The following is a 23,581-nucleotide window of genomic DNA, read 5'->3' as shown; positions in this document are numbered from 1 at the left end:
CTCCTTAAGATTTCATTTCAGTTACATAATATTTGGGTGTAAACGATGTCATCAGGATCTTAGGCACCTGGAGGAGACACAGGTGAGGATGGTGCTACCACTGGAGTGGGGAAACATTGGAAGAGGCTGCCCAGTGAGGTGGTTATGACTATCTCTGGAGGTGTTTAATGACCATGTAGATGTGGTGTTTGGGGATGTGGCTTAGTGGTGGACTTGGTAGAGTTAATGGTTGGACTCAATCATCTCCAAGGTCTTTTCCAACCTAAATGTTTCTATGACACTGGAAAATGTTTGTCCTCTAGGACAGGCAACATTTCTAACCTCTGGATATCTCATTCATTGTCTCTTTTAGGAACTCGAGCTCCCAATGCTGAAAGTAGCAGCGACAGAGATGGTGTCTGGAGTGTCAGGAGAATCTGAGCAGAAACTGAGAGAATTGTTTGAGCAGGCTTTGGTGAGGCACCCACTGGAACTATAACACCATGAATTATTTGTCCTTTTCTTTGTAAAGATTTATACTTTGTTGCTGTAGTTTGAATTCAAGTGAATATTAGTGAGTGAATCTTTATACTGCTGCACACAAGTCATAGTGTCTCCCCTTGTGTAATCAGAATTCCATTGTGCTGTCATGGAGCACAAAGATGACTGTTCTGAAATCTTGACAAAAGATAGTTCATGGTATCCATGTAAAGAGAACAAAATAAATTATTTACTTATTTGGAGCTGCTTAGCTTCATAGAAAACATACGTAAGGGCAGTTCACTGTGTTGGTTCTTTTTTGGTTACAGGGGATTTTTGCTGGTTTTGTATGGCTTAGAATTTGAGTGAACCTGAGAGACTTAAGACTTGACAGGTTTAGGTATAAAATAAGAAATCTGGGACAAGTATAATACAAGCAGAAGTTACAGCTGAAGTCTTCCTTTAGTGCAACTTCCAGACCTAGGAAGAAGCAAAGAGACTCAGGCAGGTTGAAATAATTTTTATTTTTAAAAATGCAGATTCTTCTTTTTTTTTTTTTAATGTGGCTAATGTTTTATTTCATGCAGATGGATTTCTGTTCCTGATCTCTGAGAATGTTCTGGGTTTCCAACTTTATTCCATTTTTTAACTCTCCCCTACCACTGCATATGGAGTATGTTCCTGTTAAAAAGAATGCTGAACAGGACAAAAGATTGATTGTGAAGCTGCTAGATTATTGTGTTTCATAGAATGAGTGAATCATAGAATGGTTTGGATTGGAAGAGACCTTAAAGATGATCTAATTCCAGTTCATACTACCTTTTAATTTTTAGAAAGTCATGTTAAGGTGTTGAATAAAATTAAATAACTAAACACCCAGAGTTTTTAGAAATTAGGTATTTTGTATGTATAGAGGGGAGGTTGCTATAAAAGTTACTGTTGAAGAATATAAATGTATTGCTTAAAATATGTGTAAATATAAAATCTCTTGCCTTTCTTACAGTCCTTCACATTCACTTTAAGTAGTTTTTCCACTTATTTTTTGGTACAAATATTTTGTGCAGGGTAAAATACATGGTTCCACATTATCTATGTGTTATGGAATCTTTATAGTGGAAGAAAAAGTGGGTCTAGCAAGTCTAGAGAGGTTCTTCTTCCCCTTTACTCTGCCCTGGTGAGGCCACACCTGGAATACTGTATCTAGTTTTGGGCTCCCCAGTCTAAGAGAGACAGGGATTTACTGGAGAGAATCCAACAGAGAGCTGCAAGGATGGCTGCAGGACTTGAACATCTCTCTTATGAAGGAAGACTGAGCCCTGGGGCTGTTTAGTCTTGAGAAGGCTGAGAGGGGATCTTATTAATGTCTATAAGTATCTGAAGGGTGGGTGTCAAGATGAAGTTGACAGTCTCTTGTCAGTGGTGCCCTCTGATAGGACAAGGGGCAGCGGATGCAAGATGGAACACAGGAGGTACCACGTCAACATGAGGAGAAACTTTACTGTGAGGGTGACAGAGCACTGGAAGAGGCTGCCCAGAGAGGTTGTGGAGTCTGCTCCCCTAGAGACTTTTAAAACCTGTTTGGATGCATTCCGGTGTGATTTGCCTTAGGTGATCCTGCTTTTACAGGTGGATTGGACTAGACAATCTTCATAGGTCTCTTCCATCCCCTACCATTCTATGATTCTGTGACTCTTCAGAGCTTTTTCTCTCTGCCAGCAGAAAAATGAACGGCCACTAGATGGCGCAGTTTATACCTCATAACCTATAACCTATATACTCAGGCACAATTTCAGGCCATTTGCTCTTGTTCTATCACCTGATACTAGGGAGAAGAGACCAACCACCACCTCACTACGACCTCTTTTCAGGGAGTTGTAGGGAGCAATGAGATCTCCCCTCTTCTCCAGACTAAACAATTCCAGTTCCCTCAGCCACTCCTCCCCAGACCTATTCTCCAGACCCTTCACTGGCTTTGTTGCCTTCTCTGGACACACTCCAGCACCTCAATGTCTTTCTTCTAGTGAGGGGCCCAAAACTGAACCCAGTATATGAGGTGCGGCCTCACCAGTTCCAAGTACAGAGTCACAATCACTTCCTTACTCCTGCTGGCCACACCATTCCTGATCCAGGCCAGGATAAAGGAATGCAGAGAAATATATACATTTTAGACATAGAGACATTTTTAATCTCATTCCTTAGCATAGCCTCAGCTAAACACAGTTTTGTAGTCTGGTGGCACTCAAAGTGGTTAATAGAATTGTTCCAGGATAGGTTGACTTGCAGTAATAGTTACAGAAAATCTGAAAAATGTCTTTCATAATCCACTGTCACTACAATTCTGTAATTATTAATACTTCTTGTTGCTAGTCCAGTGCACCATGTGTCCTTTTCATTGACGAGATTGATGCAATCACCCCAAAGAGAGAAGTGGCATCGAAGGACATGGAGCGGAGAATTGTTGCTCAGTTCCTAACTTGCATGGACGGTCAGTTTCAGGGGCAGCTGTGCTAAGCTAAACTTTCTCATTATTCTACTCACTGTTTGCTTTCCTTCAATAGAGGCTTGTGGGTACTTTAGTGGAGATAGTGGTAATAATTTTTCATATTTTGGCACAATTTACCTGGGGATGGTGGTGGGAAGATTTTAATGAATTTGAGAAGATGTTACTACATTGTTTTGGCAGTGGTCTGTACAGCATTATAGAAACCTGTCTGTTTATCTAAGGAGATACAATGGGAAAACACGTCAAATGTAATTTGAAATGCTATTTTTGCCTGATTCTGCAAAATGCAAATTCTAGGTAGCAGAAATAAAGGATGAACAGCAGTTTAGTGTGCCTGTTGGTTATTTTTTTTCTCTGCTGCTTTCAGAACCAAAGTCCCATAGATACCAGAGCAAAGTTGAGATGGTAAATATGAATACTAACTTCCTTCCTTCCTTTCTTCCTTCCTTTCTTTAGACTTGAATAGTGTGGCTGTCACTACCCAGGTCCTTGTTATCGGAGCAACCAACAGACCTGACTCACTGGACCCTGCACTGAGGCGAGCTGGGAGATTTGATCGGGAAATTTGTTTAGGGATCCCGGGTGAACAAGCAAGAGAAAAGTATGTGTCGTAAAGTTTAAGCTTATTTTTGATTAATTAATAAAGGAAGAAATAATACATTAGTTGACATACAAATTTAAGGAAAGTAAGGACAACATCATGGCCATTTGCTGCCAGGAGCCAGCTGATGCTTAGATGCTTTCTCAAAAGCAAAAAGTTACAGGATGCAGACTCTGCACCTGGTCTAGTTGAAGGTTTGACTGGATGACCTGCTGTGGGGTTTGACTAGATGACCTTTAAAGGTCCTTTCCAACCCAAACAACAATATGATTCTATGAAAGTAGTTTATTGTGTTTAGCCATGTTTGTGCCTGTATGTGCCTATGAATCAGCACGCCTAAAAAGTGAAGACATTAAGTATGTATCTACTTTTTGTCTTGGTAGCTGTGTCTGCCTTTGGGGTAATTTCCTTTCTTGTGTGCAAATTTTATTTTAGCAATACATTTATGGGTTTTCAAGTGGCTTAGCAGTATGGCTGATGGAATCAAATACATCTTTTCTGTTGTTCAGGAAGTTAAAATTGTGTCTTTGGTCCTCCCATGTAACTATTACATTAGGAACATGAATTAAGTATAGCTTGTTTGTTCATTCCCCCAAGCACATACCTTAAGCAATAGGCCTAGATTCTTCTACTCCATTCCTTATGGAAATATACCAGTCCAGGCATTAGCTGAGCTGCAGTCATCCTGGTTTGTGTAACTGGCCCTTTTTACTCCAAAGATCCATGACTGTTTTTTTAAAAAAGAAAAGTTTCTGCTTTTTTAATTAAAAAGGAACTGCTACTCATACCCACAACAGCAGAAAGCACAGGAAGGAAAGTCTGCAAACAACTGTGGCCTATCTTGTTACAGGAAGGAAATAAAGGTTAAAGGATAAGTTCCTTCTAGCTCAAGTAATCTTATTTCTAGGTTTGAAGAAAAACAAAAAAGGCAAACTATTCTGCTTGCAGCATGGCTCACTTTGTGTTCATGAAATTGCAGAACAGCTTAGGATGGAAGGGACTTCAGACATCATCTGTTCCAAGCCCCCTGCCATGAGCAGGGACACCTGTGTATCATTGTGAGCTGAAATTCCCCCCACAACAACAATAACCAGGCTAGCTCAGTCTGGAAAGCAAATGAAAGCTGTATTTAGAGCAGATCTACAATCTATGATGAAATGCAATGAATATGTACAAATATACAGAATTCACAACATTTACAAATATATACAATCAACAGAAAAGCACAACCAAGCTCCCTTTGCTTCCCTCGAAAGGGGACTTTTCCCAAGAGGCCTCTCTCCCAGGGGCCTCCTGCCCCCCAGACCTCCCTGGCAGAAAGCAGAGTTAGCTAAAAGCAAAGAGGCTGTTAACTTAGCTCGCCAAGGTCAGTGTTATCTCCAGCCAGAAGAGAAGAAGAGGCAGCAGCCAGGCAAGGAAGGAACTCCCCACTCTCACTGCCCCGACTCTGTTTTGAGTAGTGGTTCTTAAACATTTCTGTCTATCCAATGGAAGTCTTTAGAACAGTCATTATTTTGCTTTCTTACACCAAATAGTGACTTATTTACACTCTTTAGCTTTCTCTGCTTGAACTTTGAGAAGAAAAATTAAAAAGGCAGTTTCAAACCATCACACACCCGCCTGTGTGTTGTCATCACTACTTACCGACTGCTATTCTGTCCTTCCCCCTCTGCTCACTTCTGGCTGTGCCTCCACTTTGGTTTGTTGGTTTTTTTGTTTTTTTTTTTTTTTATTCTTTTTCCAGATCTACAGCCTTGTAGTAATTGGGTTCCTCTTGGGTGTGTGGTCTACTCTGTCAATTTGGAATCAAATTAAGGTTTAAAAAGTCTGTAATATTTAGATTCACCTAAACTAGCTTTTACTCACTGATTGACGTTACCTGGTTCACAGAATCATGAAATGGTAGGGGTTGGAATGGACCTCCAGAAATCATCAAATACAACCCCCCTGCCATAGCAGCATCACCTTGGGCAGGTCACACAGGAATGCATCCAGATGGATCTTGAAAGTCTCTGGAGAAGAAGATTCCACAACCTCTCTAGGCAGCCTGTTCCAATTCTCCATCACCCTCACAGTAAAGAGATTTTTCCTCATGCTGAGGTGGAACTTCCTGTGTCCCAGTTTGTGTCCATTGCCCCTTGTCCTATCACAGGACACCACTGAAAAGAGACTGGCCCCTTCTTCTTAATGTGCTCCTTTCAGATATTTATAAACATTAGTAAGATCTCCTCTCAGTCTTCTCCAGACTTATCAGTCCCCGGTCTCTCAGCCTTTCCTCATCAGACATGTTCCAGTCCCTTAATCATCCTTGCAGCCCTCCGTTGGATGCTCTCTAGCGTATTCCTGTCCCTCTTGAACTGTGGAGCCCCGAAGTGGACACAATACTGCATCTGTGGTCTCGCGAGGGCAGAGTAGAGGGTCAAGTTGATGCTGTTGTTTGTTTTAAAAACTGAAAGGAAATACATAGCATTGTTTTGTTGGTTTCTCCCTAGTTAAGTGAAAACTATTCTTACTGTATGTCAGTTCATGCAGACTGAAATAGACCTTAAATCAGTGCTGTTTGCTTTCATAGGGAAATCTAAAAAGCCACAGCTTCATCTTTATTTTGTTGTTCTTTCTCCCTTCTTGATTAGGATTCTTGAGACTTTGTGTCGAAAACTTAAGCTGCCAGAGTCCTTTGAATTTAAGCATTTAGCACGGCTGACTCCGGGTTATGTTGGTGCTGATCTGATGGCACTTTGTCGTGAGGCAGCTATGTGCACAGTGAACAGGGTCCTCATAAAGTCGGAGAAGCAGGAAAGGAAACGCATACACAGTGAAGGAAACACAGCTGAAGAAAGCATGGGAATAGAAACAGACATCATGGTAGAAGAGGATACCAGACAACTAGAACTTCCTCCTAAGGTATTTGTTCCTTGAACAATCTGTGGTCAATGTAATATTAAATTCAGATTTAGGAATATCAGCTCCTAATCCAGAAGCTTAACTCCCTATGGCCCATTTAATGGGTCTGAATAAGTGGCTTCCAAACCCCACGCTTTCTAAAAATAGTGTTAATATTTTATACAAAGAGTAGTCCGTATCCTTGGATTTTTCCTTTTTGTTCTTTTTTGTGTTGTTTTCTAGCAGACCAGAGGTTAAAATAGTGGCTATATCTCTTGTCCAAAGCGTATCACCTCTAGGAGAATTTTAAAAATACCAGACTTGCACTGAGGTTTTGACCAGGCTGTTTGCTGTGCCCTCAGTGAAATAACTGTTGTAATGCCTTAGGCTCCTCTTGACCTGATATAGTTACAGTTAGCCAAAGTCAGTCTTAGTATAGAAATTCTTGGCCCTGCTTCTCAAAATCTGGAGTGTATGCCTACATTATGTGTAGGCTTCCTAAAGATTTCTCTGGAGAAATAAAGTGATTTTAAATCCACGTTGTACTCAGATTCTGGTTTTAGAAGGACTGTCAAAGAAAACTGTTATTGTAATTGACAAAAAGTAGTGTAAAAAGCTGTAGTGAGACTTTGTGTTAGGGTAACAGAGTCAAACTTCATGCCTTCCAGTGTTTCCTGGGGCCTGATGGAGCTAAAAGAAAGCAGGGAGGGGCAGGTAGTTTTATCAACATCACCATGATCAAAGGGGATATTGAAAATGAGGAAGTCTAATCCTAACAGAGCCGTATTTGGATAGCTGGCGGGAGGTTGACATACTCTAATACATGGTATTGTCGTTAAACCCCTTTTATTATGTTTACAAATGGAAAAATAAGCATACAAAACTGTTAAAAATCATTCACACAATTCAAGTAAACAAATTCAATGGTCTTTGCTATTTCAGAGGTTCTCTCAATGGTTCTGTTAAGGAGGGAAGGCTTACAGCACTTCTATTGCTTTGTGTTCAGTTGTAGAGCTGTCTTGGTTGCCACAAATAGCAAGTGATACTCTTCCCATACACTGCTGTGGGAAGAATGTGGGAACTTAACGGAGGGTTTTCTTTTAATTCTGTGTTTTGTTCTACCTCTGTCTTACAATGAAACTCCTGGTATAGCTTTACATGTGGCACAATATCAGTTTGCTTTGATACTGCCATTCTGTATTATGCTGGATTACATTTAAGGTATAAAGTTCTTCGATCATTTATTTTCTTGGATAGTTTCCTCAGTAAAGAGCTGATAAGGGAAACTGGGACCTACTTATCTGTGGTGCTGTGGTCTGCAAGATGAAACAGTGCTGAAAAGCATTACTTTGTGTCTCTATTCTGTTTGCCCAAACTTTATCAGGTCTAACCAGCCTGAAGAACTGTACTGATGACTTGAAGTCAGATTTTGTTGAATAAAATTGTATGTGTGTACTGAAATTGTGCTGTTCAGGAGAGGTTTTTTTTGCTTTGTCTGGAGACCAATTTCTTATTCAAAAAAATTAGATACATACAATAAATATGTATTTTGGAAATTTCAACACAGAAAGAACTTTCTCCAAATCAGTGTGAGAGAAGCAGTAGGAAGACAAAATGAAGACAAAGTACATGTGCTAGGTCTGTCTCTGTAACATCTAAATGAAGACTGTAGTCTCTCAGCTCAGTGTTTTCACAAAGGATAAATGGGCACAGTGCTTTCCTGAAACATTTTTATCACTTATGTTAATTTTTAATGTTATTTTCTGTATTTTATGTGCATTGTATATAATAATTCCTTTTATAGTAATTAATATTGCAGTTGAAGAAAATACTGCTTTGCAAAAGCCTTTAAAAGAAGAAGGGCTCTTAATGTAATCCAGTACATAATCTTTTTCTCTCCCTTTCCATGTACTCAAAGGACGAATTGCAGAGACTTCTGGATTTGCTGAAGAAGCAGGACCCCTTGCCTGAGGAGCAGCTGCAGAAGCTCTGCATTGAGATGAATGATTTTATTGTTGCACTGTCATCGGTGCAACCCTCTGCCAAGAGAGAAGGCTTTGTCACAATTCCTGATGTGACATGGGCAGACATCGGAGCCCTGGAGGACGTTCGGGAGGAGCTGACTATGGCAATATTGGTATCAATTAACCTTACTTTCAAAGATGTTTTGGACTGGAAATAAAACTAATCTTGTTTGGGTTTTAATATGTTTAAGGTATAATGTGCTGCCCATGAGTTCTAACATGCTACCAACTTTAACTTTTACAACATCTTAATTTAAAATAGTCAGGCTTCTGTAATTTGCTTCAAAATTTGTTACAAGTCTTGTGCATGTACTTAACATTTCACAGAATCACAGAATGGCAGGGGTTGGAAGGGACCTCTGAGGATGATTGAGTCCAACCCCCCCTGCCAGAGCAGGATCACCTGAAGCAGATCACATAGGAACATGTCCAGACAGGCTTTGAAAGTCTCCAGTGATGGAGACTCTACCACCTCTGGGCAGCCTGTTCCAGTGCTCTGCTGCCCTCAAAGTAAAGAATTTCCTCCTTATGTTCAAGTTTATGTCCATTACATCTTGTCCTGTCACTGGGGAGTACTGAGAAAGGTCTGGCCCCATCTTCCTGACACCTACCCCTTAGATATTTGTAAGCATTACTAAGACCCCCCTCATCCTTCTCTTCTGCAAGCTAAGCAGCCCCAGGTCTCTCAGCGTTTCCTCAGATGACAGATGTCCAGGTGCCCTCAGCATCTTAGTGGCCCTGCACTGGACTCTCTATTTCACATACCATATTCAGTCTTTCAGTTTTCAGTGTGTTTGTTTTTGCTGAATCTTAAGTATTTTAAAAGTTTTATACCAATAACTTCAGTTGTGCAATAGCCACACAAAGAATTTGAGACTATGTAGCTGGAAGGTTAGCAGCCTTACTGCCCTCTCAATCCCAGAGAGAGATTCTCACTGCTAACACCTTAAGATGATAATTTAGGTAAAGAAAATCTTTGCCTCTGAATAATGATTCTTATCCCCATTTGGGATACTTAGCAGTGCAAGATAATAAGATGCTGATTGGCTGGTTGGTTGGTTTGTTGTTTTTTTTTTTTTTAAGCCCATAAAGAATAGGAATAAAGAACTCATTTATGAATGATTGCTTCATCTGGCTGTAACTGAAATGGAAAGTTTTATGTTAGCATTTTGTCACAGATAACTGATAATTGCTTTTACAGGCACCTGTGCGAAATCCAGAGCAGTTTAAAGCCCTGGGCCTGACTACTCCAGCTGGTGTCCTACTTGCAGGGCCTCCTGGGTGTGGCAAAACACTGTTAGCTAAGGTAATACATTTTCTAAACATGTTTAAAACTACTGGAGAATCTTCTTGAAGTGGATGTTTTCGTAGGAATGACTGAGTCTGGATGACACTGCCAGAAGTTGGGCTTTTGCATCACTTCTCATCAGAAAACTAAATCTGGGGCTCTGTGCTAAAGTTATTTGATTTTTCTTAGTCTCATAAAAAAGTTACAATTTTACTTGCATCGAGAGGGAATTACGGCAAAACTTTGTGATGGTTTTAAGGTTATGCCTTACCTTTTTCTTCACAAAGTTCGAGCAGAAAGGTGAAAGAATGTAAATAAATCACTACTGGATGTAAGAAAGAGAAATAATAATTACTCTAAATACTTCCATTGGAGAGATAGAAATGTTTAAGAGTCAGTACTCAGAACAAAGTACAGGCAGTCTCTCAGTCAGTCAGTCTGTCTGGTGTTTGCTGGGCAGTCTGTGTTTCTCTTCTGCACTTGGCTTGGCAGATAACATACTGGCATACTGACCTTGAGAAGCTAAGTTTAACAACCTCTCTGCTTCTTGGCTTTCTTCCCCTTTGCCTGCTAGCTCTGGGAAGAGGGAAGGGAGGGAAAAAGAGGCAGGGCCCCTCTGGGGCCAGGGGGCTTTTGTTGTGTTTTTCTGTTAATTGTACATATTTGTAAATGTTGTGAATAGTGTATGTTTGTACATATTCATTGCATTTCATTATAGATTGTAGTTTTGCTTCTAAAATACAGCTTCTTTTGCTTCTGAACTGAGCTAGTCTGGAGTTGTTATTGTGGGAGGGGAATTTCAGCCCACCACACTACAAATTAATTTTGGCACCCAACATGGGGCTCGAACCCTGAGAACCCTGAGTGAAACTTGAAGGAATTAAGTTTATTAAGAAGAAAATAGCAAAGATGGGAAGAAACTCCATTAGATAACCACTTACAGAATCACAGAATTGTTTTGGTTGGAAAATACCTCTAAGATTATCAAGTCCAACGGTCAACCTAAGACCACCATGGACATTAAACCATGTCCTGAAGTGCCATGTCCACACATTTCTTGAATGCCTCCAGGTATGGTGACTCCACCACCTCCCTGGGCAGCCTGTTACTACACCTGATCACTCTTTCAGTAAAGAAATTTTTCATAATATCCAACCTAAACCTGCCCTGGCACAATTTAAAGCGTATTTCACTGTAACTAAATTATATTGTTGTGTGTGTACATATATATATTTTGAAGTAGTCTACACTCTATTATATTTAAGTATTTTTATTTATTACATTTACTGAAAATACTTTTTGTTATCCTTCTCCTCAAGTATTTCACTTTCTTATGGCCTCCCCATATAAATGCAGATAGTCATGCAAATTTCTAGATTGTCATTCATCTTTGTCTTCAAATGGTCTCATGTAACTGAATATCTCTTTAACTCCCACTAATTATTGTGTTTTCTTCAGCTAATATGGGGGAGGTGGGTGGGGATGTGTATCTGGAACACTGCCTCATTAAGGAGAGAACACCTTGCTAAATGCTCTGCTTCTCTTTCACTCTTAACTGCATATAACTATACTTTGTACTCTTTTCTGTGTTTCATGAAGAGTTGATAACTATGTTCTCTCCCATAAGTTTGTTTATTGCTCCATGCCCAAAACCAAAGAAAACATAAAAAAATGTGTGGTTTATATGTCTCTTTCCTACTTTGATAGGCTGTGGCAAATGAATCTGGACTGAACTTCATATCCGTGAAAGGTCCTGAACTGCTAAATATGGTAGGCATTAATCATTGTGGTCTTTGTTATTTATGGAATTCTTGTCCAACACATGGGGCAAGCAGAATTCCTGATAATTACACAACTGGTACTGCTGCACTGAAGTTGCTTTATTTAACCTCTGCCTAAAATTTTCAGCAGTGAAATTGTTCATGGAAAAAGGAAAGAGCTATCTGGCTAGTTTAAGTGGTTTAAATTACTTAGCAGACGGAGCCTTCTTGGCTGAAGTAGGGTTTCTAAATGACCATCTACACACATCATTGCTTTTATGTAGGGCAGGAAAAAGAACAAAAATTCAAATCTACAGTGAGAATGGCTGATGAGGAGTAACTGCAAATCAGCAGCTTTCATTAAGCAAACAGAAACTTTCAGCTTTCAAATTCAGAAATGTGTTTTGCCTGTCATTTTAGCTTCTTAGTGCAACATTGAAACACTGAAAAACAAGGTATTTTTTTAGGTGATCAAAGTGATTTTTATTTTTTTTTAAGATTTTAAATCTTAACAGATAAAAGAGGATAGTCTGAGGTTTTTTTAGGCACTGGACTCAGAAATGTTGTGATATAACTAGTGATTCCTTTTAGAGTTAAGAGTGAGTTGAACTGAGCAAGGCAGCTGCAACCCACATCTTGGAAGACCATGGCGGTTACTTGTTCATCAATAATGTGGAAGCTAAAACTAAAATACTGGGTTGGGTTATTCTTTTCCTAAACATTTATTTTCTATCTGTACTTCAAGTACTGATACAGGCAGGATATGTAACTCTGAATTAGTGAGGAACGCCTCTTCTTTGTGGAGTAAAGAGAAAATGGCTTGTTGTGATTCTGAGACTGTGTTATGACATAAATTCTAGCAAAAAATACTTGTTTGGAAAAAGTGATGTGTTTGCATTTGCAACTTAGCAATCCCCAGCCCTGCAATTCATTCAAAGTGAAATTCTGACTTACTATTCAGTTCCCTACCACTAAATCCCTGACTTCAGGCAACTACTGCATGAACTTAAGATGTTCATTTTGTTCCAGTTGCTCACTGGGTTTACTTTTGACAACCGAAGAACAACAGGGTCACTAATGATGATGCTGTTTGTTAATTCTCATCAGCAGAATGATGGCAAGTTAGATTTAGATGCTTCCAGAGAGTAGGAATTCTATTAAAATCTGAGTACACTGCAGACTGTCAAAAGTGAGCTAGTGACAAGTAGTTGTCATGTAAATCTTGGAATCATAGAATTGTTTCAGTTGGAAAAGACCTCTAAGGTCAAGTCCAACCTTCAACCTAAGACCACCATTGCCATTAAACCATGTCCCAGAGTGCCATGTCCACACATTTCTTGAACACCTCCAGGGACTCCACCACCTCCCTGGGCAGCCTGTTCCAATGCCCGATTGCTCTTTCAGTAAAGAAATTTTTCCTAATACCCAACCTAAACCTCCCCTGGCACAATTTCAGGCCATTTCCTCTCATTCTGTCACCTGATACTAGGGCGAAGAGTGTGACCCACACCTCATTACAACCTTTCAGATAGTTGGAGAGAGCAGTGAGTTCCCTTCAGCCTGCTCTTCAGACTAAACAACTCTAGTTCCCTCAGTCACTCCTCACAAGGCCTGTTGTCCAGATCCTTCACCAGCTTTTTGCCCTTCTCTGGACATACTCCAGCACCTCAATGTCTTCCTTGTACTGGGGGCCCAAACCTGAACCCAGCATTTGAGGAGTGGCCTCACCAATGATGAGTACAGGGACACGATCATTTCCCTACCCCTGATCCAGGCCAGGATGCTGTTGGCTTTCTTGGCCACCTGGGCACACTGCTGGCTCATGTTCAGCCAGCTGTCAACCAGTGCCTGCAGGTCCTTTTATGATGAGTAATTTTCCTGCTATTCTGCCCTCGGCCTGGAGCATTCAAGGGTTTGTTGAGACCCAAGCGCAGGACCCTGCACTTGGCTTTGTTAAACCTCATACAACTAACCTCGGCCCATCAATGCAGCCTGCCCAGTTTCCTTTGCAGAGCCTTCCTCCCCTCAAGCAGATCAACATCCCCTCCCAGCTTAGTGTCATCTGAGGGTGCACTCAATTCCCTCATCCAGGTCACTGATAAAGATATTAAACAAAACTTGCCCCAGTACTGAGCCGTGGGCAACACCACTTCTAACTGGCTGCTAAGTGGATTTAACCCCATTCACCACAACATTCTAGGCCAGATCTGTGTTGAAATAGATGTAATAAACTGTTGTCAGAAGTAAGCTAGTTAGCAGGTTGCAAAGCATGTCAAATGGTGTTTAAAACTGAATTTATTTATTTTTTTTTCCAAGCAAAACTTTCATGCCTGACTGTGATTTGTCCTTTGCTTTAGTATGTTGGTGAAAGTGAACGTGCTGTACGTCAGGTATTCCAGCGTGCCAGGAATTCAGCCCCTTGTGTCATATTTTTTGATGAAGTTGATGCTTTGTGCCCTCGGAGGTCTGACCGTGAAGTAAGTCTGTCTGAAAATATACCCATATGTAAATTATCTCAGTTGCAGTTTTTATGGCCTTGTGCTGGTAACAGGAGTAGAATCATACAATCATAGAATTGTCAGGGTTGGAAGGGTCCTCAAGCATCATCTAGTTCCAACCCCCCTGCCATAGGCAGGGACACCTCCCACTAGGTCAGGTTGCTCAAAGCCCCATCCAGCCTGGCCTTAAAAACTTAAGGTTTTGTTCAAAACCTGAATATTGAGAAGTTCTGCATGTTCTTGTGGATGCACAAATGATTAGTATAAATATCTATGAAGTATCTATGAATATCACAGAATCAACCAGGTTGGAAAAGACCATCAAGTCCAACCTATTACCTAATACCTAACACCTCCTGACAACTAAACCATGGCTCCAAGTGCCACATCCAATCTTTTTTTTAACACCTCCGGGGAGGGTGACTCCACCACCTCCCTGGGCAGCACATTCCAATGGCCAATTACTCTTTCTGTGAAGAACTTTCTCCCCACCTCGAGCCTAAACTTCCCCTAGCGCAGCTTGAGACTGTGTCCTCTTATTCTGTTGCTGGTATGTATTTCTTTAAGCAATTCCTGTATTTTTAATGGGAAAGAAAAAGTTTGCCATATGTTAAAATGTGTGGCAGGTTTTCAAGCAGCATGAATTTGGGTTGGAAACACACTAAGAATATGATAGTAGAAACCCAGAGTGCAGCTACATTGAAAGTGTGACAAAGAAACATTGAGTAGTATTGCAGGGCAAGGAGCTAATAGATCTTTGTTTCTTCTACTTTGAAATGTTCACATTGCTATTGTTTCCTCAATTTTGTTGACAAATTCCTCCTCTTAAAGTCAGGAGCCAGTGTCCGAGTTGTTAACCAGTTACTCACAGAGATGGATGGTCTGGAGAATCGTCAGCAGGTTTTCATTATGGCTGCCACAAACAGGCCAGGTAAGAAAAAAGAAATCATAAACAAGGGAAACTGGATATCCTTGCTTCTCTTGCAATAAAATCATCTTTTCTTAAGTATTTGAATTCTGTAACTAGCTTTTTCTATACTTTTAATTAGAGCATCTCCTCAAATCCAGACCTTTTTCTATCAGTTAATCTGTTCCACTGTTCTTGTGACAGCAACCTCTTTAAAATGTCTTAATTAGCACGTGATACCATTGCTGTAAAATGCCTTCAAAGACCTTTGACTTAATTGGATTTTGGATTATCTCCTTTGAAGATAAAAGAACAAAAAATAACTATGACATAAATTGTTTTTTTGGGGGGTTGGGTTTTTTTAATTGCTACTTGCATTGATTTTCTGTCCAAAGCAACCTTACAATTTTCTGCTATTTAATTTTGTGGGTTTTTTTCTCTTGAGGCATCTGCCTCATGTTAAATCATTTTTCCATTTGCTTATCTTTTGCTTCCTGGACTTCATGTTCTGTCAGTCTTTGATATTAACAGCTGCCCGTGCTCGCTTGCTGGCTCTTCATGGTTTTTCACAGCTTTTCCAATTCCTGCAGCATCGTCTTAGTTAATAGGCTAAACACTGGCATCTACCAAGTATTGTGGGGTTTACAACCTTCTTTCCCTCCCTCCTCTTTCCCTCCCTCCTCTTTCCCTCCCTCCTCTTTCCCTCCCTCCTCTTTCCCTCCCTCCTCTTTCCCTCCCTCCTCTTTCCCTCCCTCCTCTTTCCCTCCCTCCTCTTTCCCTCCCTCCTCTTTCCCTCCCTCCTCTTTCCCTCCCTCCTCTTTCCCTCCCTCCTCTTTCCCTCCCTCCTCTTTCCCTCCCTCCTCTTTCCCTCCCTCCTCTTTCCCTCCCTCCTCTTTCCCCTCCCTCCTCTTTCCCTCCCTCCTCTTTCCCTCCCTCCTCTTTCCCTCCCTCCTCTTTCCCTCCCTCCTCTTTCCCTCCCTCCTCTTTCCCGAATTCAAACTCCATCTAGATGATGAGAGTTCAAGGTAAATGAATTTGTTGTCAGTACAGAAAGAAATCTCTGCATGAAGATGTTGCACTTCTTTGGTTCTGAATGTTTTTTCTGAATATTGCAACCGAAATTAAATACATGGCTAACTAGTCTATCTTGGTAAAACTGTACTGGTACAGGTAGCAGAATTTTGGAAAGAATCTTTGTGCTTAGAGCATGTATTTGGCAAATTAGTTGTGTCTTGTTGTTACCAGTAATTGTTTTCTACCTGCATGTATTAAGTAAGGACAAGTTATAGAATTCAAATGAAAAATAACAGGGGAAAATAGTGGCATAGCTACTTTGGTTATAAATTAGAAGATGAGAAAGATAAAATACTTGACAGGTTGCTTGGGTCCTATAGGTCAAGGAAAGTTTGGTCTGAAATCACCTAAAATAGCAGTTAAGAGATGTTCTTGTTTTTTTCCAATGGTCCAAAAAGTCAAAGATTTTGAGAAGTGTTTTCCTGTCTCTTGTATTCTTTTCACTGTGTCAGACTATCAAGTGTGAGCAGTAGATACATAAATCTGTTTCTGTTTGTAGAAAGTCTTTGGTTTTAAAGTGGTAGATTTTCTTGATGTGATCATGATGATTCTGACCTATCTAATCCAATGCAGAAGAGGGAATGAGGTTATACAATGCAGCACATCTATATATATAGACTCTGTTGGATGTATCAAGCATGTTGGTACTACTCTCATCAAGTAGCCTTAGGAGGAAAACCGATTGCTAAATTATTTGTGCTAGTGCAAATATTTATACTAAGAACTTTTATTTGTTAGTTTTCCTCAAGGGCTGCATGACAGCTGGCTGAACATGAGCCAGCAATGTACCCAGGCAGCTAAGGTGGCCAACAGGATTCTGGCCTGGATCAGGAATAGTGTGGCTAGCAGGAGTAGAAGTGATCATGCCCCTGTGCTCAGCACTGGGGAGGCCACTCCTTGAATGCTGGGTTCAGTTTTGTGCCCCTCACTACAAGAAAGACATTGAGGTGCTGGAATGTGTCCAGAGAAGGGCAGCAAAGGTGGTGAAGGGTCTGGAGAACAGGTCTGGTAAGGAGTGGCTGAGGGACTTGGGATTATTTAGTTTGGAGGAGGCTGAGGAGCGACCTCATTGCTTTCTACAACTCACTGGAAGGAGGTTGTAGTGAGGTGGGGGTTGGTCTGTTCTCCTTGGTATCAAGTGATAGACTAAGAGGAAACAGCCTGAAATTGTGCTGGGGGAGTTCAAATTGAAGATCAGGAAAAATTTGTTTCCTGAAAGAGTAGTCAGGCATTGGAACAGGCTGCCCAGGAAGCTGATGGAGTCACTGTCCCTGGTGATGTTCAGGAAAAGTGGACGTTATGCTTTGGGACATGGTTTAACAGCCATGGTGGTCTTAGGTTGACTGTAGGATTTGGTGATACTGGGTCTTTTCCAACTGAAACTATTCTTTGATTATGTATCTCTTGATGATGACAGTGAAGCTCTCATTAGCTCTGACTGCTGTGACTAGCTTGGGGTGTGAATTCCAACACTTGAAGCTGAGGAAACATCAAGCTTGACCTCCTACAGTGCCACTTCAGGTGCACCACAGGTACTGTGGGGACAGTACCTGTGGTACAGTGTGTACACAGCACTGTTCCAAGCTAATTCCTGCTCTCCTAAAGGCACCTGAGTGGAAGTAGTTCAGGCAGCTTTGTGAGGGCCAGTTTAGTGTAAATATTGCTCAGATGTTAATTTCAAGGTGTGCATGCTTGTCTGGGTGGCAGATTTGTCCTACCTCGCAGCTTTGCAGATTTACACTGATTTAGTACTTGCTTATGGGTCTCATTTTCATGAGTATATGAAATAGGCACCTGTGTGAATGCTAATCCATCCCTTGGTAAGCCTTGTAGTGGATGCAGTTTTACCACTAATGCTGATATGAAGTACTTCTGTAATAGTTTGAGGGTTTGTTTATTTGTTTATTTTTCACTTTTCAAAAAGTCATGTTTGTCTTCTGGAGCTGCAGTGACAGATGTACTGTTTTACTATACTAGAATAGTTAAAATTACAAAATTCTTCTGAGCAATGAAGGTAGAACTGGTATTTGAGGGAAAGTGGGAAATTTATGAGATATGGACTCTGAAGAAGAGGAAGTTGAGAGGAAACCTTATTGCTCTTTACAGCTACCTCTAAGGAGGTTGTAGTGAGGCCTGTGTTGGCCTCTTCTCCCAAGTAACTAACAAGAGGATAAGAGGCAATGGCCTTAAGCTGCACCAGGGGAGGTTTAGGTTGGGTATTAGGAAAAATTTTGTTCCTGCAAGAGTGGTCAGGCATTGGAACAGGCTGCCCAGGGAGGTGGGGGAGTCACCATCCATGGAGGTCTTAAAAAAAAAATGTGGACATGGCTCTTAGAGACATGGTGTAATGGCCATGGTGATGTTATGTCAATGGTTGGACTCAATGATCTTAGAGGTCTTTTCCAGCCTTAATGATTCTGTGATTCTCTGATTCAGCAGTGATTACTAGCCAGTATATCTGAGGTAAAAATGCCAAACATAGGGAAAATCAAAAGGTAAGGGTAAGGGAAACAAATACTCTGAAATTGAAGAGCATAAATATCTGCAAATTCTATACATGGAAATTAATTCTATCTTGCTAAAGGGGCTGTTTTGTGAACACAAATACCTTTTTTTGAAAGGCAAAGCTTGGCATATCCAGCTTTACCTAGAGAGGCCATTGTCAGTGTTTGGATAGGATGTGTCTCCTGCTTCAGAAGGGTATCAGCTGTGTGTTTGGATAACTGTTTAAGTTTAGACTGCCAACTTTTGCTGTGATGCTTGCATTTGTCAGTATCAAGAAAGATAGTTTCCAACTGATGCAACTTTTAAGCAAAAGAACTTTTGCTGAGGTTGTGGTTAAAATGGGCAAACTGATCTCTCTCTTGTGTAATTTATTCACCATTCATGGGGCTTAGGAATGTAGCCCCCCAAGAAAGGTCTTTTATCCAGTGTGCAAAACCAGTTGACACCCAGAGTCAAGGTGTTTGCTTTGTTTCAGTTCTGCAGAAATGGGTGCTAGGTGATAAATTTCAAACCCAGCACACACACAAAGCTCAAATAGCAGCTGTTTATATACAGTGCAACTCACAAAGGAACAATATATGATTTATTACAGGATTTTACATCACTTAAATCGTCGTATGCATGCACCATCACACACCCAATCCATTATATTATTTACCTAATTCATTATAGTAAGGTGGTCCTACGTTTACATTTAAATTCTCCTCCTAGAGGTGTGGGGTTTAGTATTAAAATGACAACAGGTTATGTAGAGAACACTTCAGTGTTTTGATCTTTGTCCAAATCTGTCTCTGGTTTATGTAAATAAGCCATAACAAGGCATTATCTACAAAGGCTGACAGAATTTTGTTGTTTTTAGATACTGCTCTTTATTACTGAGTCTTAATTCTGATTATCATGGAATCGTTTCAGTTGGAAGAGACCTCAAGGATCAGCGAGTCCAACCCCCATGGCCATTAAACCATGTCCCCAGGTGCCATGTCCACACATTTCTTGACTACCTCCAAGGAAAGTGACTCCACCACCTCCCTGGGCAGCCTGTTCCAATGCCTGACCACTCTTGCAGGAAAAAAATTTTTCCTAGTATCCAACCTAAACCTCCCTGACACAATTTCTTGGCCACTTCCTCTCCTTCTATCACTAGAGAGAAGTGATCAACCCCTACCTCACTCCAACCTGCTTTCAGGGAGTTGTAGAGAGCAATGAGATCTCCCCTCAACCTTCTTTTCTCCAGGCTAAACAATCCCAGCTCCCTCATAATCCCAGTTTCCTTTGAAGTCATTCTGTCCTTTAGTCTCAATGGCCTTCCATTCTTGATACTGGTTTCAGACCAGTTCATTATATGCTTATTCAGCCTAAAAGTTTGTGTCTCTATACTTCTGACATCAGAAAGAGGCAAAGCTCACCAAATTAATTTTTGCTAATATGCTCTGAGTACTTAGCAGCACACTGCAGGTGGAGAATGATGAAGTTTGTGCTAGTGAAGTCCTCTTACACCTTAAGAACAAACTGTCCAAGCAGAGACCTGTAGGAGAACCATATCTTATATTGACTAGGATATTTAAATCATTCCTGCAAGCAATAAAAGTGGTGGCGCCTGCAACCTGCAAGTGATAATTTTTATTCTACCAGTGCTGAAATACACCTTTGATCTGTCCTTAAAGCAAGATATTTGAATGGTTTTTACACTTGCTCAGTGACTTTGAAAATCCTCTGGAGATCTTTCTTGGCTACCTGCTATATTGCCAGGGATGCAGTATTCCCAGCTCAATCTCTTTCCACCTAAATGCAGAACTTTGAAGAGGATTAAACTTTTAAAGCATTCAATGTCATTATAAGGATAAGGCAGAAATTTCACATCCTGTTAGAAACTTCATGGGTCAGAACAATTATATTTTTTCACTCTAGTTCCTTACTCAAGTCTGAGACTTATAAATATGTGAAGGTGTCCCTGCCCATGGCAGGGGTGTTGGAACTAGATGATCCTTGAGGTCCCTTCCAACCCTGCCAGTTCTGTGATTCTGTAAAGGGTAAGTGTCAGGAGAATGGAGCCAGGCTCTTCTCAGTGATGTCCAATGATAGGACAAGGGGCAGTAGGTGCAAGCTGGAGCATAGGAGGTTCCATGTGAACATAAAGAAAAACTTTTTCACTGTGAGGGTGACAGAGTGCTGGAACAGGCTGTCCAGAGAGGTGGTGGAGTCTCCTCTGGAGATAGTCAAAACCTACCTGGATGCGTTCCTGTGTGACCTACTCTAGATGATCCTGCTCTGGCAGGAAGGTTGGACTTAGAGGATCTTTCAGGGTCTCTTCCAACCCCTGAACATTCTGTGATTCTAAATATTAAAAAACACCAAGCACTACTGTTAACTAAGGTCTGTCATTTCCCACAATTTCCTAGTACCAGTGTGAGTTTCACTACTGGGTACTGCTGCTTTCTGTTCTGTTCTTACTTCCCCAGGCTTTGAACATTGATAAACATTTTAGATAAAGGCATCAGCAACATTTACTGTGGGGTCTAAGGAAGTGTGTGTAACCTGAGAAAACAGAAAAGGAATCAATAAAACACTACAAACTGATAGTGACTTAAGCTTGAAGTAAATTGTGGTAGTGTCTGCTTTTATTCATGGTATTTTTCTCTAGCTTTTTTTAAGTAATTCTTGCAAAAATTCCCCATTCTCCTGTTACCTCTAGAGCATGGGCCTAGTTTCCCTGAGTTGTATTTTTCTTTAGCAAGTTTATGTTGGTTTTCCAGAGCTATTCACCTGAACCGCGTGTTTTGAAACACTAAAAAAACAATCTCCAGTCTCTGACAATAGTTGCAGGTTTTTGTTTGTTATGTTTCTACCTGTTTATACATGTTGCTGAATTAAAGGCAAGATAATATCTAAGAAAAACACCTAATATATGAGGCACAGAATAGTTTCTTTCATGATCATCCTAATTCACATAAATCAGATTTCTGCATAGTATAGTGCATATTTCGCCTGCCCTTAAATGTTCTATATTTTTCACAGTAACTTTAGTGGAGTTCATTTGTTGTGTAGGAGCAAAGTTGTTAACTGCAGTGTTCATCTGGAGTCTCAGAAAAGCTTTTGGGGCTTCTGAGCTTACATTCCAGAACATCACAAATGTCAGGACCTAAATCTTGTGGACCTCAAATACAATTTAAATAGCTGTAAGTGACTATAGGAGAAGTGTGATGGACTCAACACAATACCATTGTTGCTGGTATGCACCGAACTTGTTTAAACATGGTAGACTCTTGTACAGTTGTGTTAAGATGTGAATAATCAGCTGGACAATAAAATGCCACATTGCAGGGATTCATGCAAAGATACTTCCAATAGAATTTAATGAAGAGGATACAATTTTGCAGTAGTTTGAGAAGCAGTGTAGCAAACTGAAATATTTAATGGTCTGGAGGCTTGTGCCCATTTTAACCTTTGAAAACAGCAGGGAATGGATGTATTCTAAATGTCACCTTATGTAATTTTGCCAAATTATTTGGAAAATGGTACTACCATCTTCTAATGATATAGCCAACACCATTGACTCCATCAGAAAAACAGGGCAGAAAATTATTAACTAGGCAATACTCTTAACAGAAGTATATTCTCCCTGAGACAACTGCTTGGAAGGGAAGTGCTGTGTGCTACCATGTTTCCATGTTTCATTTTCAAACTTTAGAGACAATAATAGGCTTTGAAAGAGGTGACTACAATAACTACCTTAATTTCATTAAAATGTGAAATGTATCTAAAATTAATTATCTCTGCTATTTAGATTAGTTTAGAGATAGTAGATATGGAGAGAACATTATGACTTATTAGAATGGAATGCTTTGAGATTATTCAAAAGGGATTTTCTTTCAATTCATAGGTTCATAGAATAGTTTGGGTTGGAAGGGACCTTAAAGATCATCTAATTCCAACCCTGCTGACATGGGCAGGGACACCTTCCAGTAGACCACCTTGCTCAAGGCTCCCTCCAACCTGGACTTGAACACCTCCAAGGAGGGGGCAACCTGTTCCAGTGTCTCACCACCCTCTTGCTAATATCCAGTCTAAATCTCCCCTTGTTCTGTCACTGCAAACCCTTGTAAAAAGTTCCTCCCCAGCTTTCTCATAGGCCCCCTTTGGGCACTGGAAGGCCACTGTAAGGTCTTTCCCAGAGCCTTCTCTTCTCCAGGCTGAACACCCCCTAACTCTTGCAGCCTATCCCCATATGGAAGGTGCTTCAGCCCTCTGATCATCATTGTGCCTCTCCTCTGGACCTGCTCGAGCAGTTCAATGTCCTTCTTATGTTGGAGGCCCCAGAACTGGATGCAGTACTCTAGGTGAGGTCTCTGAAAGTAGAGGGCGAGATTCTCCTCACTTGCCCTGCTGGTCACACTTATTTAAGCAGGTGTGAAGTGCATCTAATGAGTGAGTTTGACCAATGAGTAAATACTGATTTTTTTTTTTTTTTTCTGTGCTTATGTGGCTTGACTATTCTAGAACTTCAAGCCCAGATTTGAAGCAGCAGAGTGAAGTGAATTGGCTCATAAGGAGATGGGGAGTGTAAACCCGTGCTTTAAACTTTGATATGGTTTTCTCATTGTAAACCAGCAGTACTGCAGTTTATTGAGTTAATATGTGCTGTGGTAGGTATGTGAATGCCAACATCACCATTCACATATAAATTCATGAATGCTGCTTTAGACTATCGTTGGGCACACAGCACAGCAAGTGCCATGTTCTCAGCATGCAAAATGGAATCAGTGTTTTGCATATCAAGCTTAATATTGTTAAGGAGCTTTGGAAACTTTGGAATGGGGAAGTTATCAAGTGCATGGTGTTGTAATGCAATACCTGTCGAGGGTATTTGTTTTGATGTCATTGGTCTGTTGAAGTAAACTTTGTCATCTTGTTTTAATAATGAGGCAAGATTGCCATTCACAGACACACAAAAACAGGAGGGTGGACTTGTGCCAAAAGCAAGATAAGGTATTGTGTAGGACTATGCACAGACATGTAAGAGGTGCTTTTGTTGGACCTGCCATGGCAAGGGTTCTGTTTAACCCTTGTTTCGTCGGGTCT

At 40.7% G+C, this 23,581-nt stretch overlaps 1 protein-coding gene across 3 annotated transcripts in view; it reads left to right on the top strand.

Moving 5' to 3' along the window:
- Positions 1 to 23,581, top strand: part of NVL (nuclear VCP like) — a 60,724-nt gene that overhangs the window by 12,511 nt on the left and 24,632 nt on the right. For all 3 annotated transcript variants that reach the window (XM_054393371.1, XM_054393388.1, XM_054393379.1), the window contains 9 exons: positions 353 to 454; positions 2,827 to 2,944; positions 3,419 to 3,563; positions 6,197 to 6,428; positions 8,365 to 8,583; positions 9,672 to 9,776; positions 11,466 to 11,528; positions 13,876 to 13,995; positions 14,848 to 14,947. In XM_054393371.1, coding sequence (XP_054249346.1) covers positions 353 to 454; positions 2,827 to 2,944; positions 3,419 to 3,563; positions 6,197 to 6,428; positions 8,365 to 8,583; positions 9,672 to 9,776; positions 11,466 to 11,528; positions 13,876 to 13,995; positions 14,848 to 14,947 — 1,204 coding nt within the window. The remainder of the gene's footprint in view (positions 1 to 352; positions 455 to 2,826; positions 2,945 to 3,418; positions 3,564 to 6,196; positions 6,429 to 8,364; positions 8,584 to 9,671; positions 9,777 to 11,465; positions 11,529 to 13,875; positions 13,996 to 14,847; positions 14,948 to 23,581) is intronic.

Source organism: Indicator indicator, chromosome 2 (assembly GCF_027791375.1).
Source record: "Indicator indicator isolate 239-I01 chromosome 2, UM_Iind_1.1, whole genome shotgun sequence".
Taxonomy (NCBI): domain Eukaryota; kingdom Metazoa; phylum Chordata; class Aves; order Piciformes; family Indicatoridae; genus Indicator; species Indicator indicator.
This window is presented reverse-complemented; position numbering and strand designations above follow the sequence as displayed.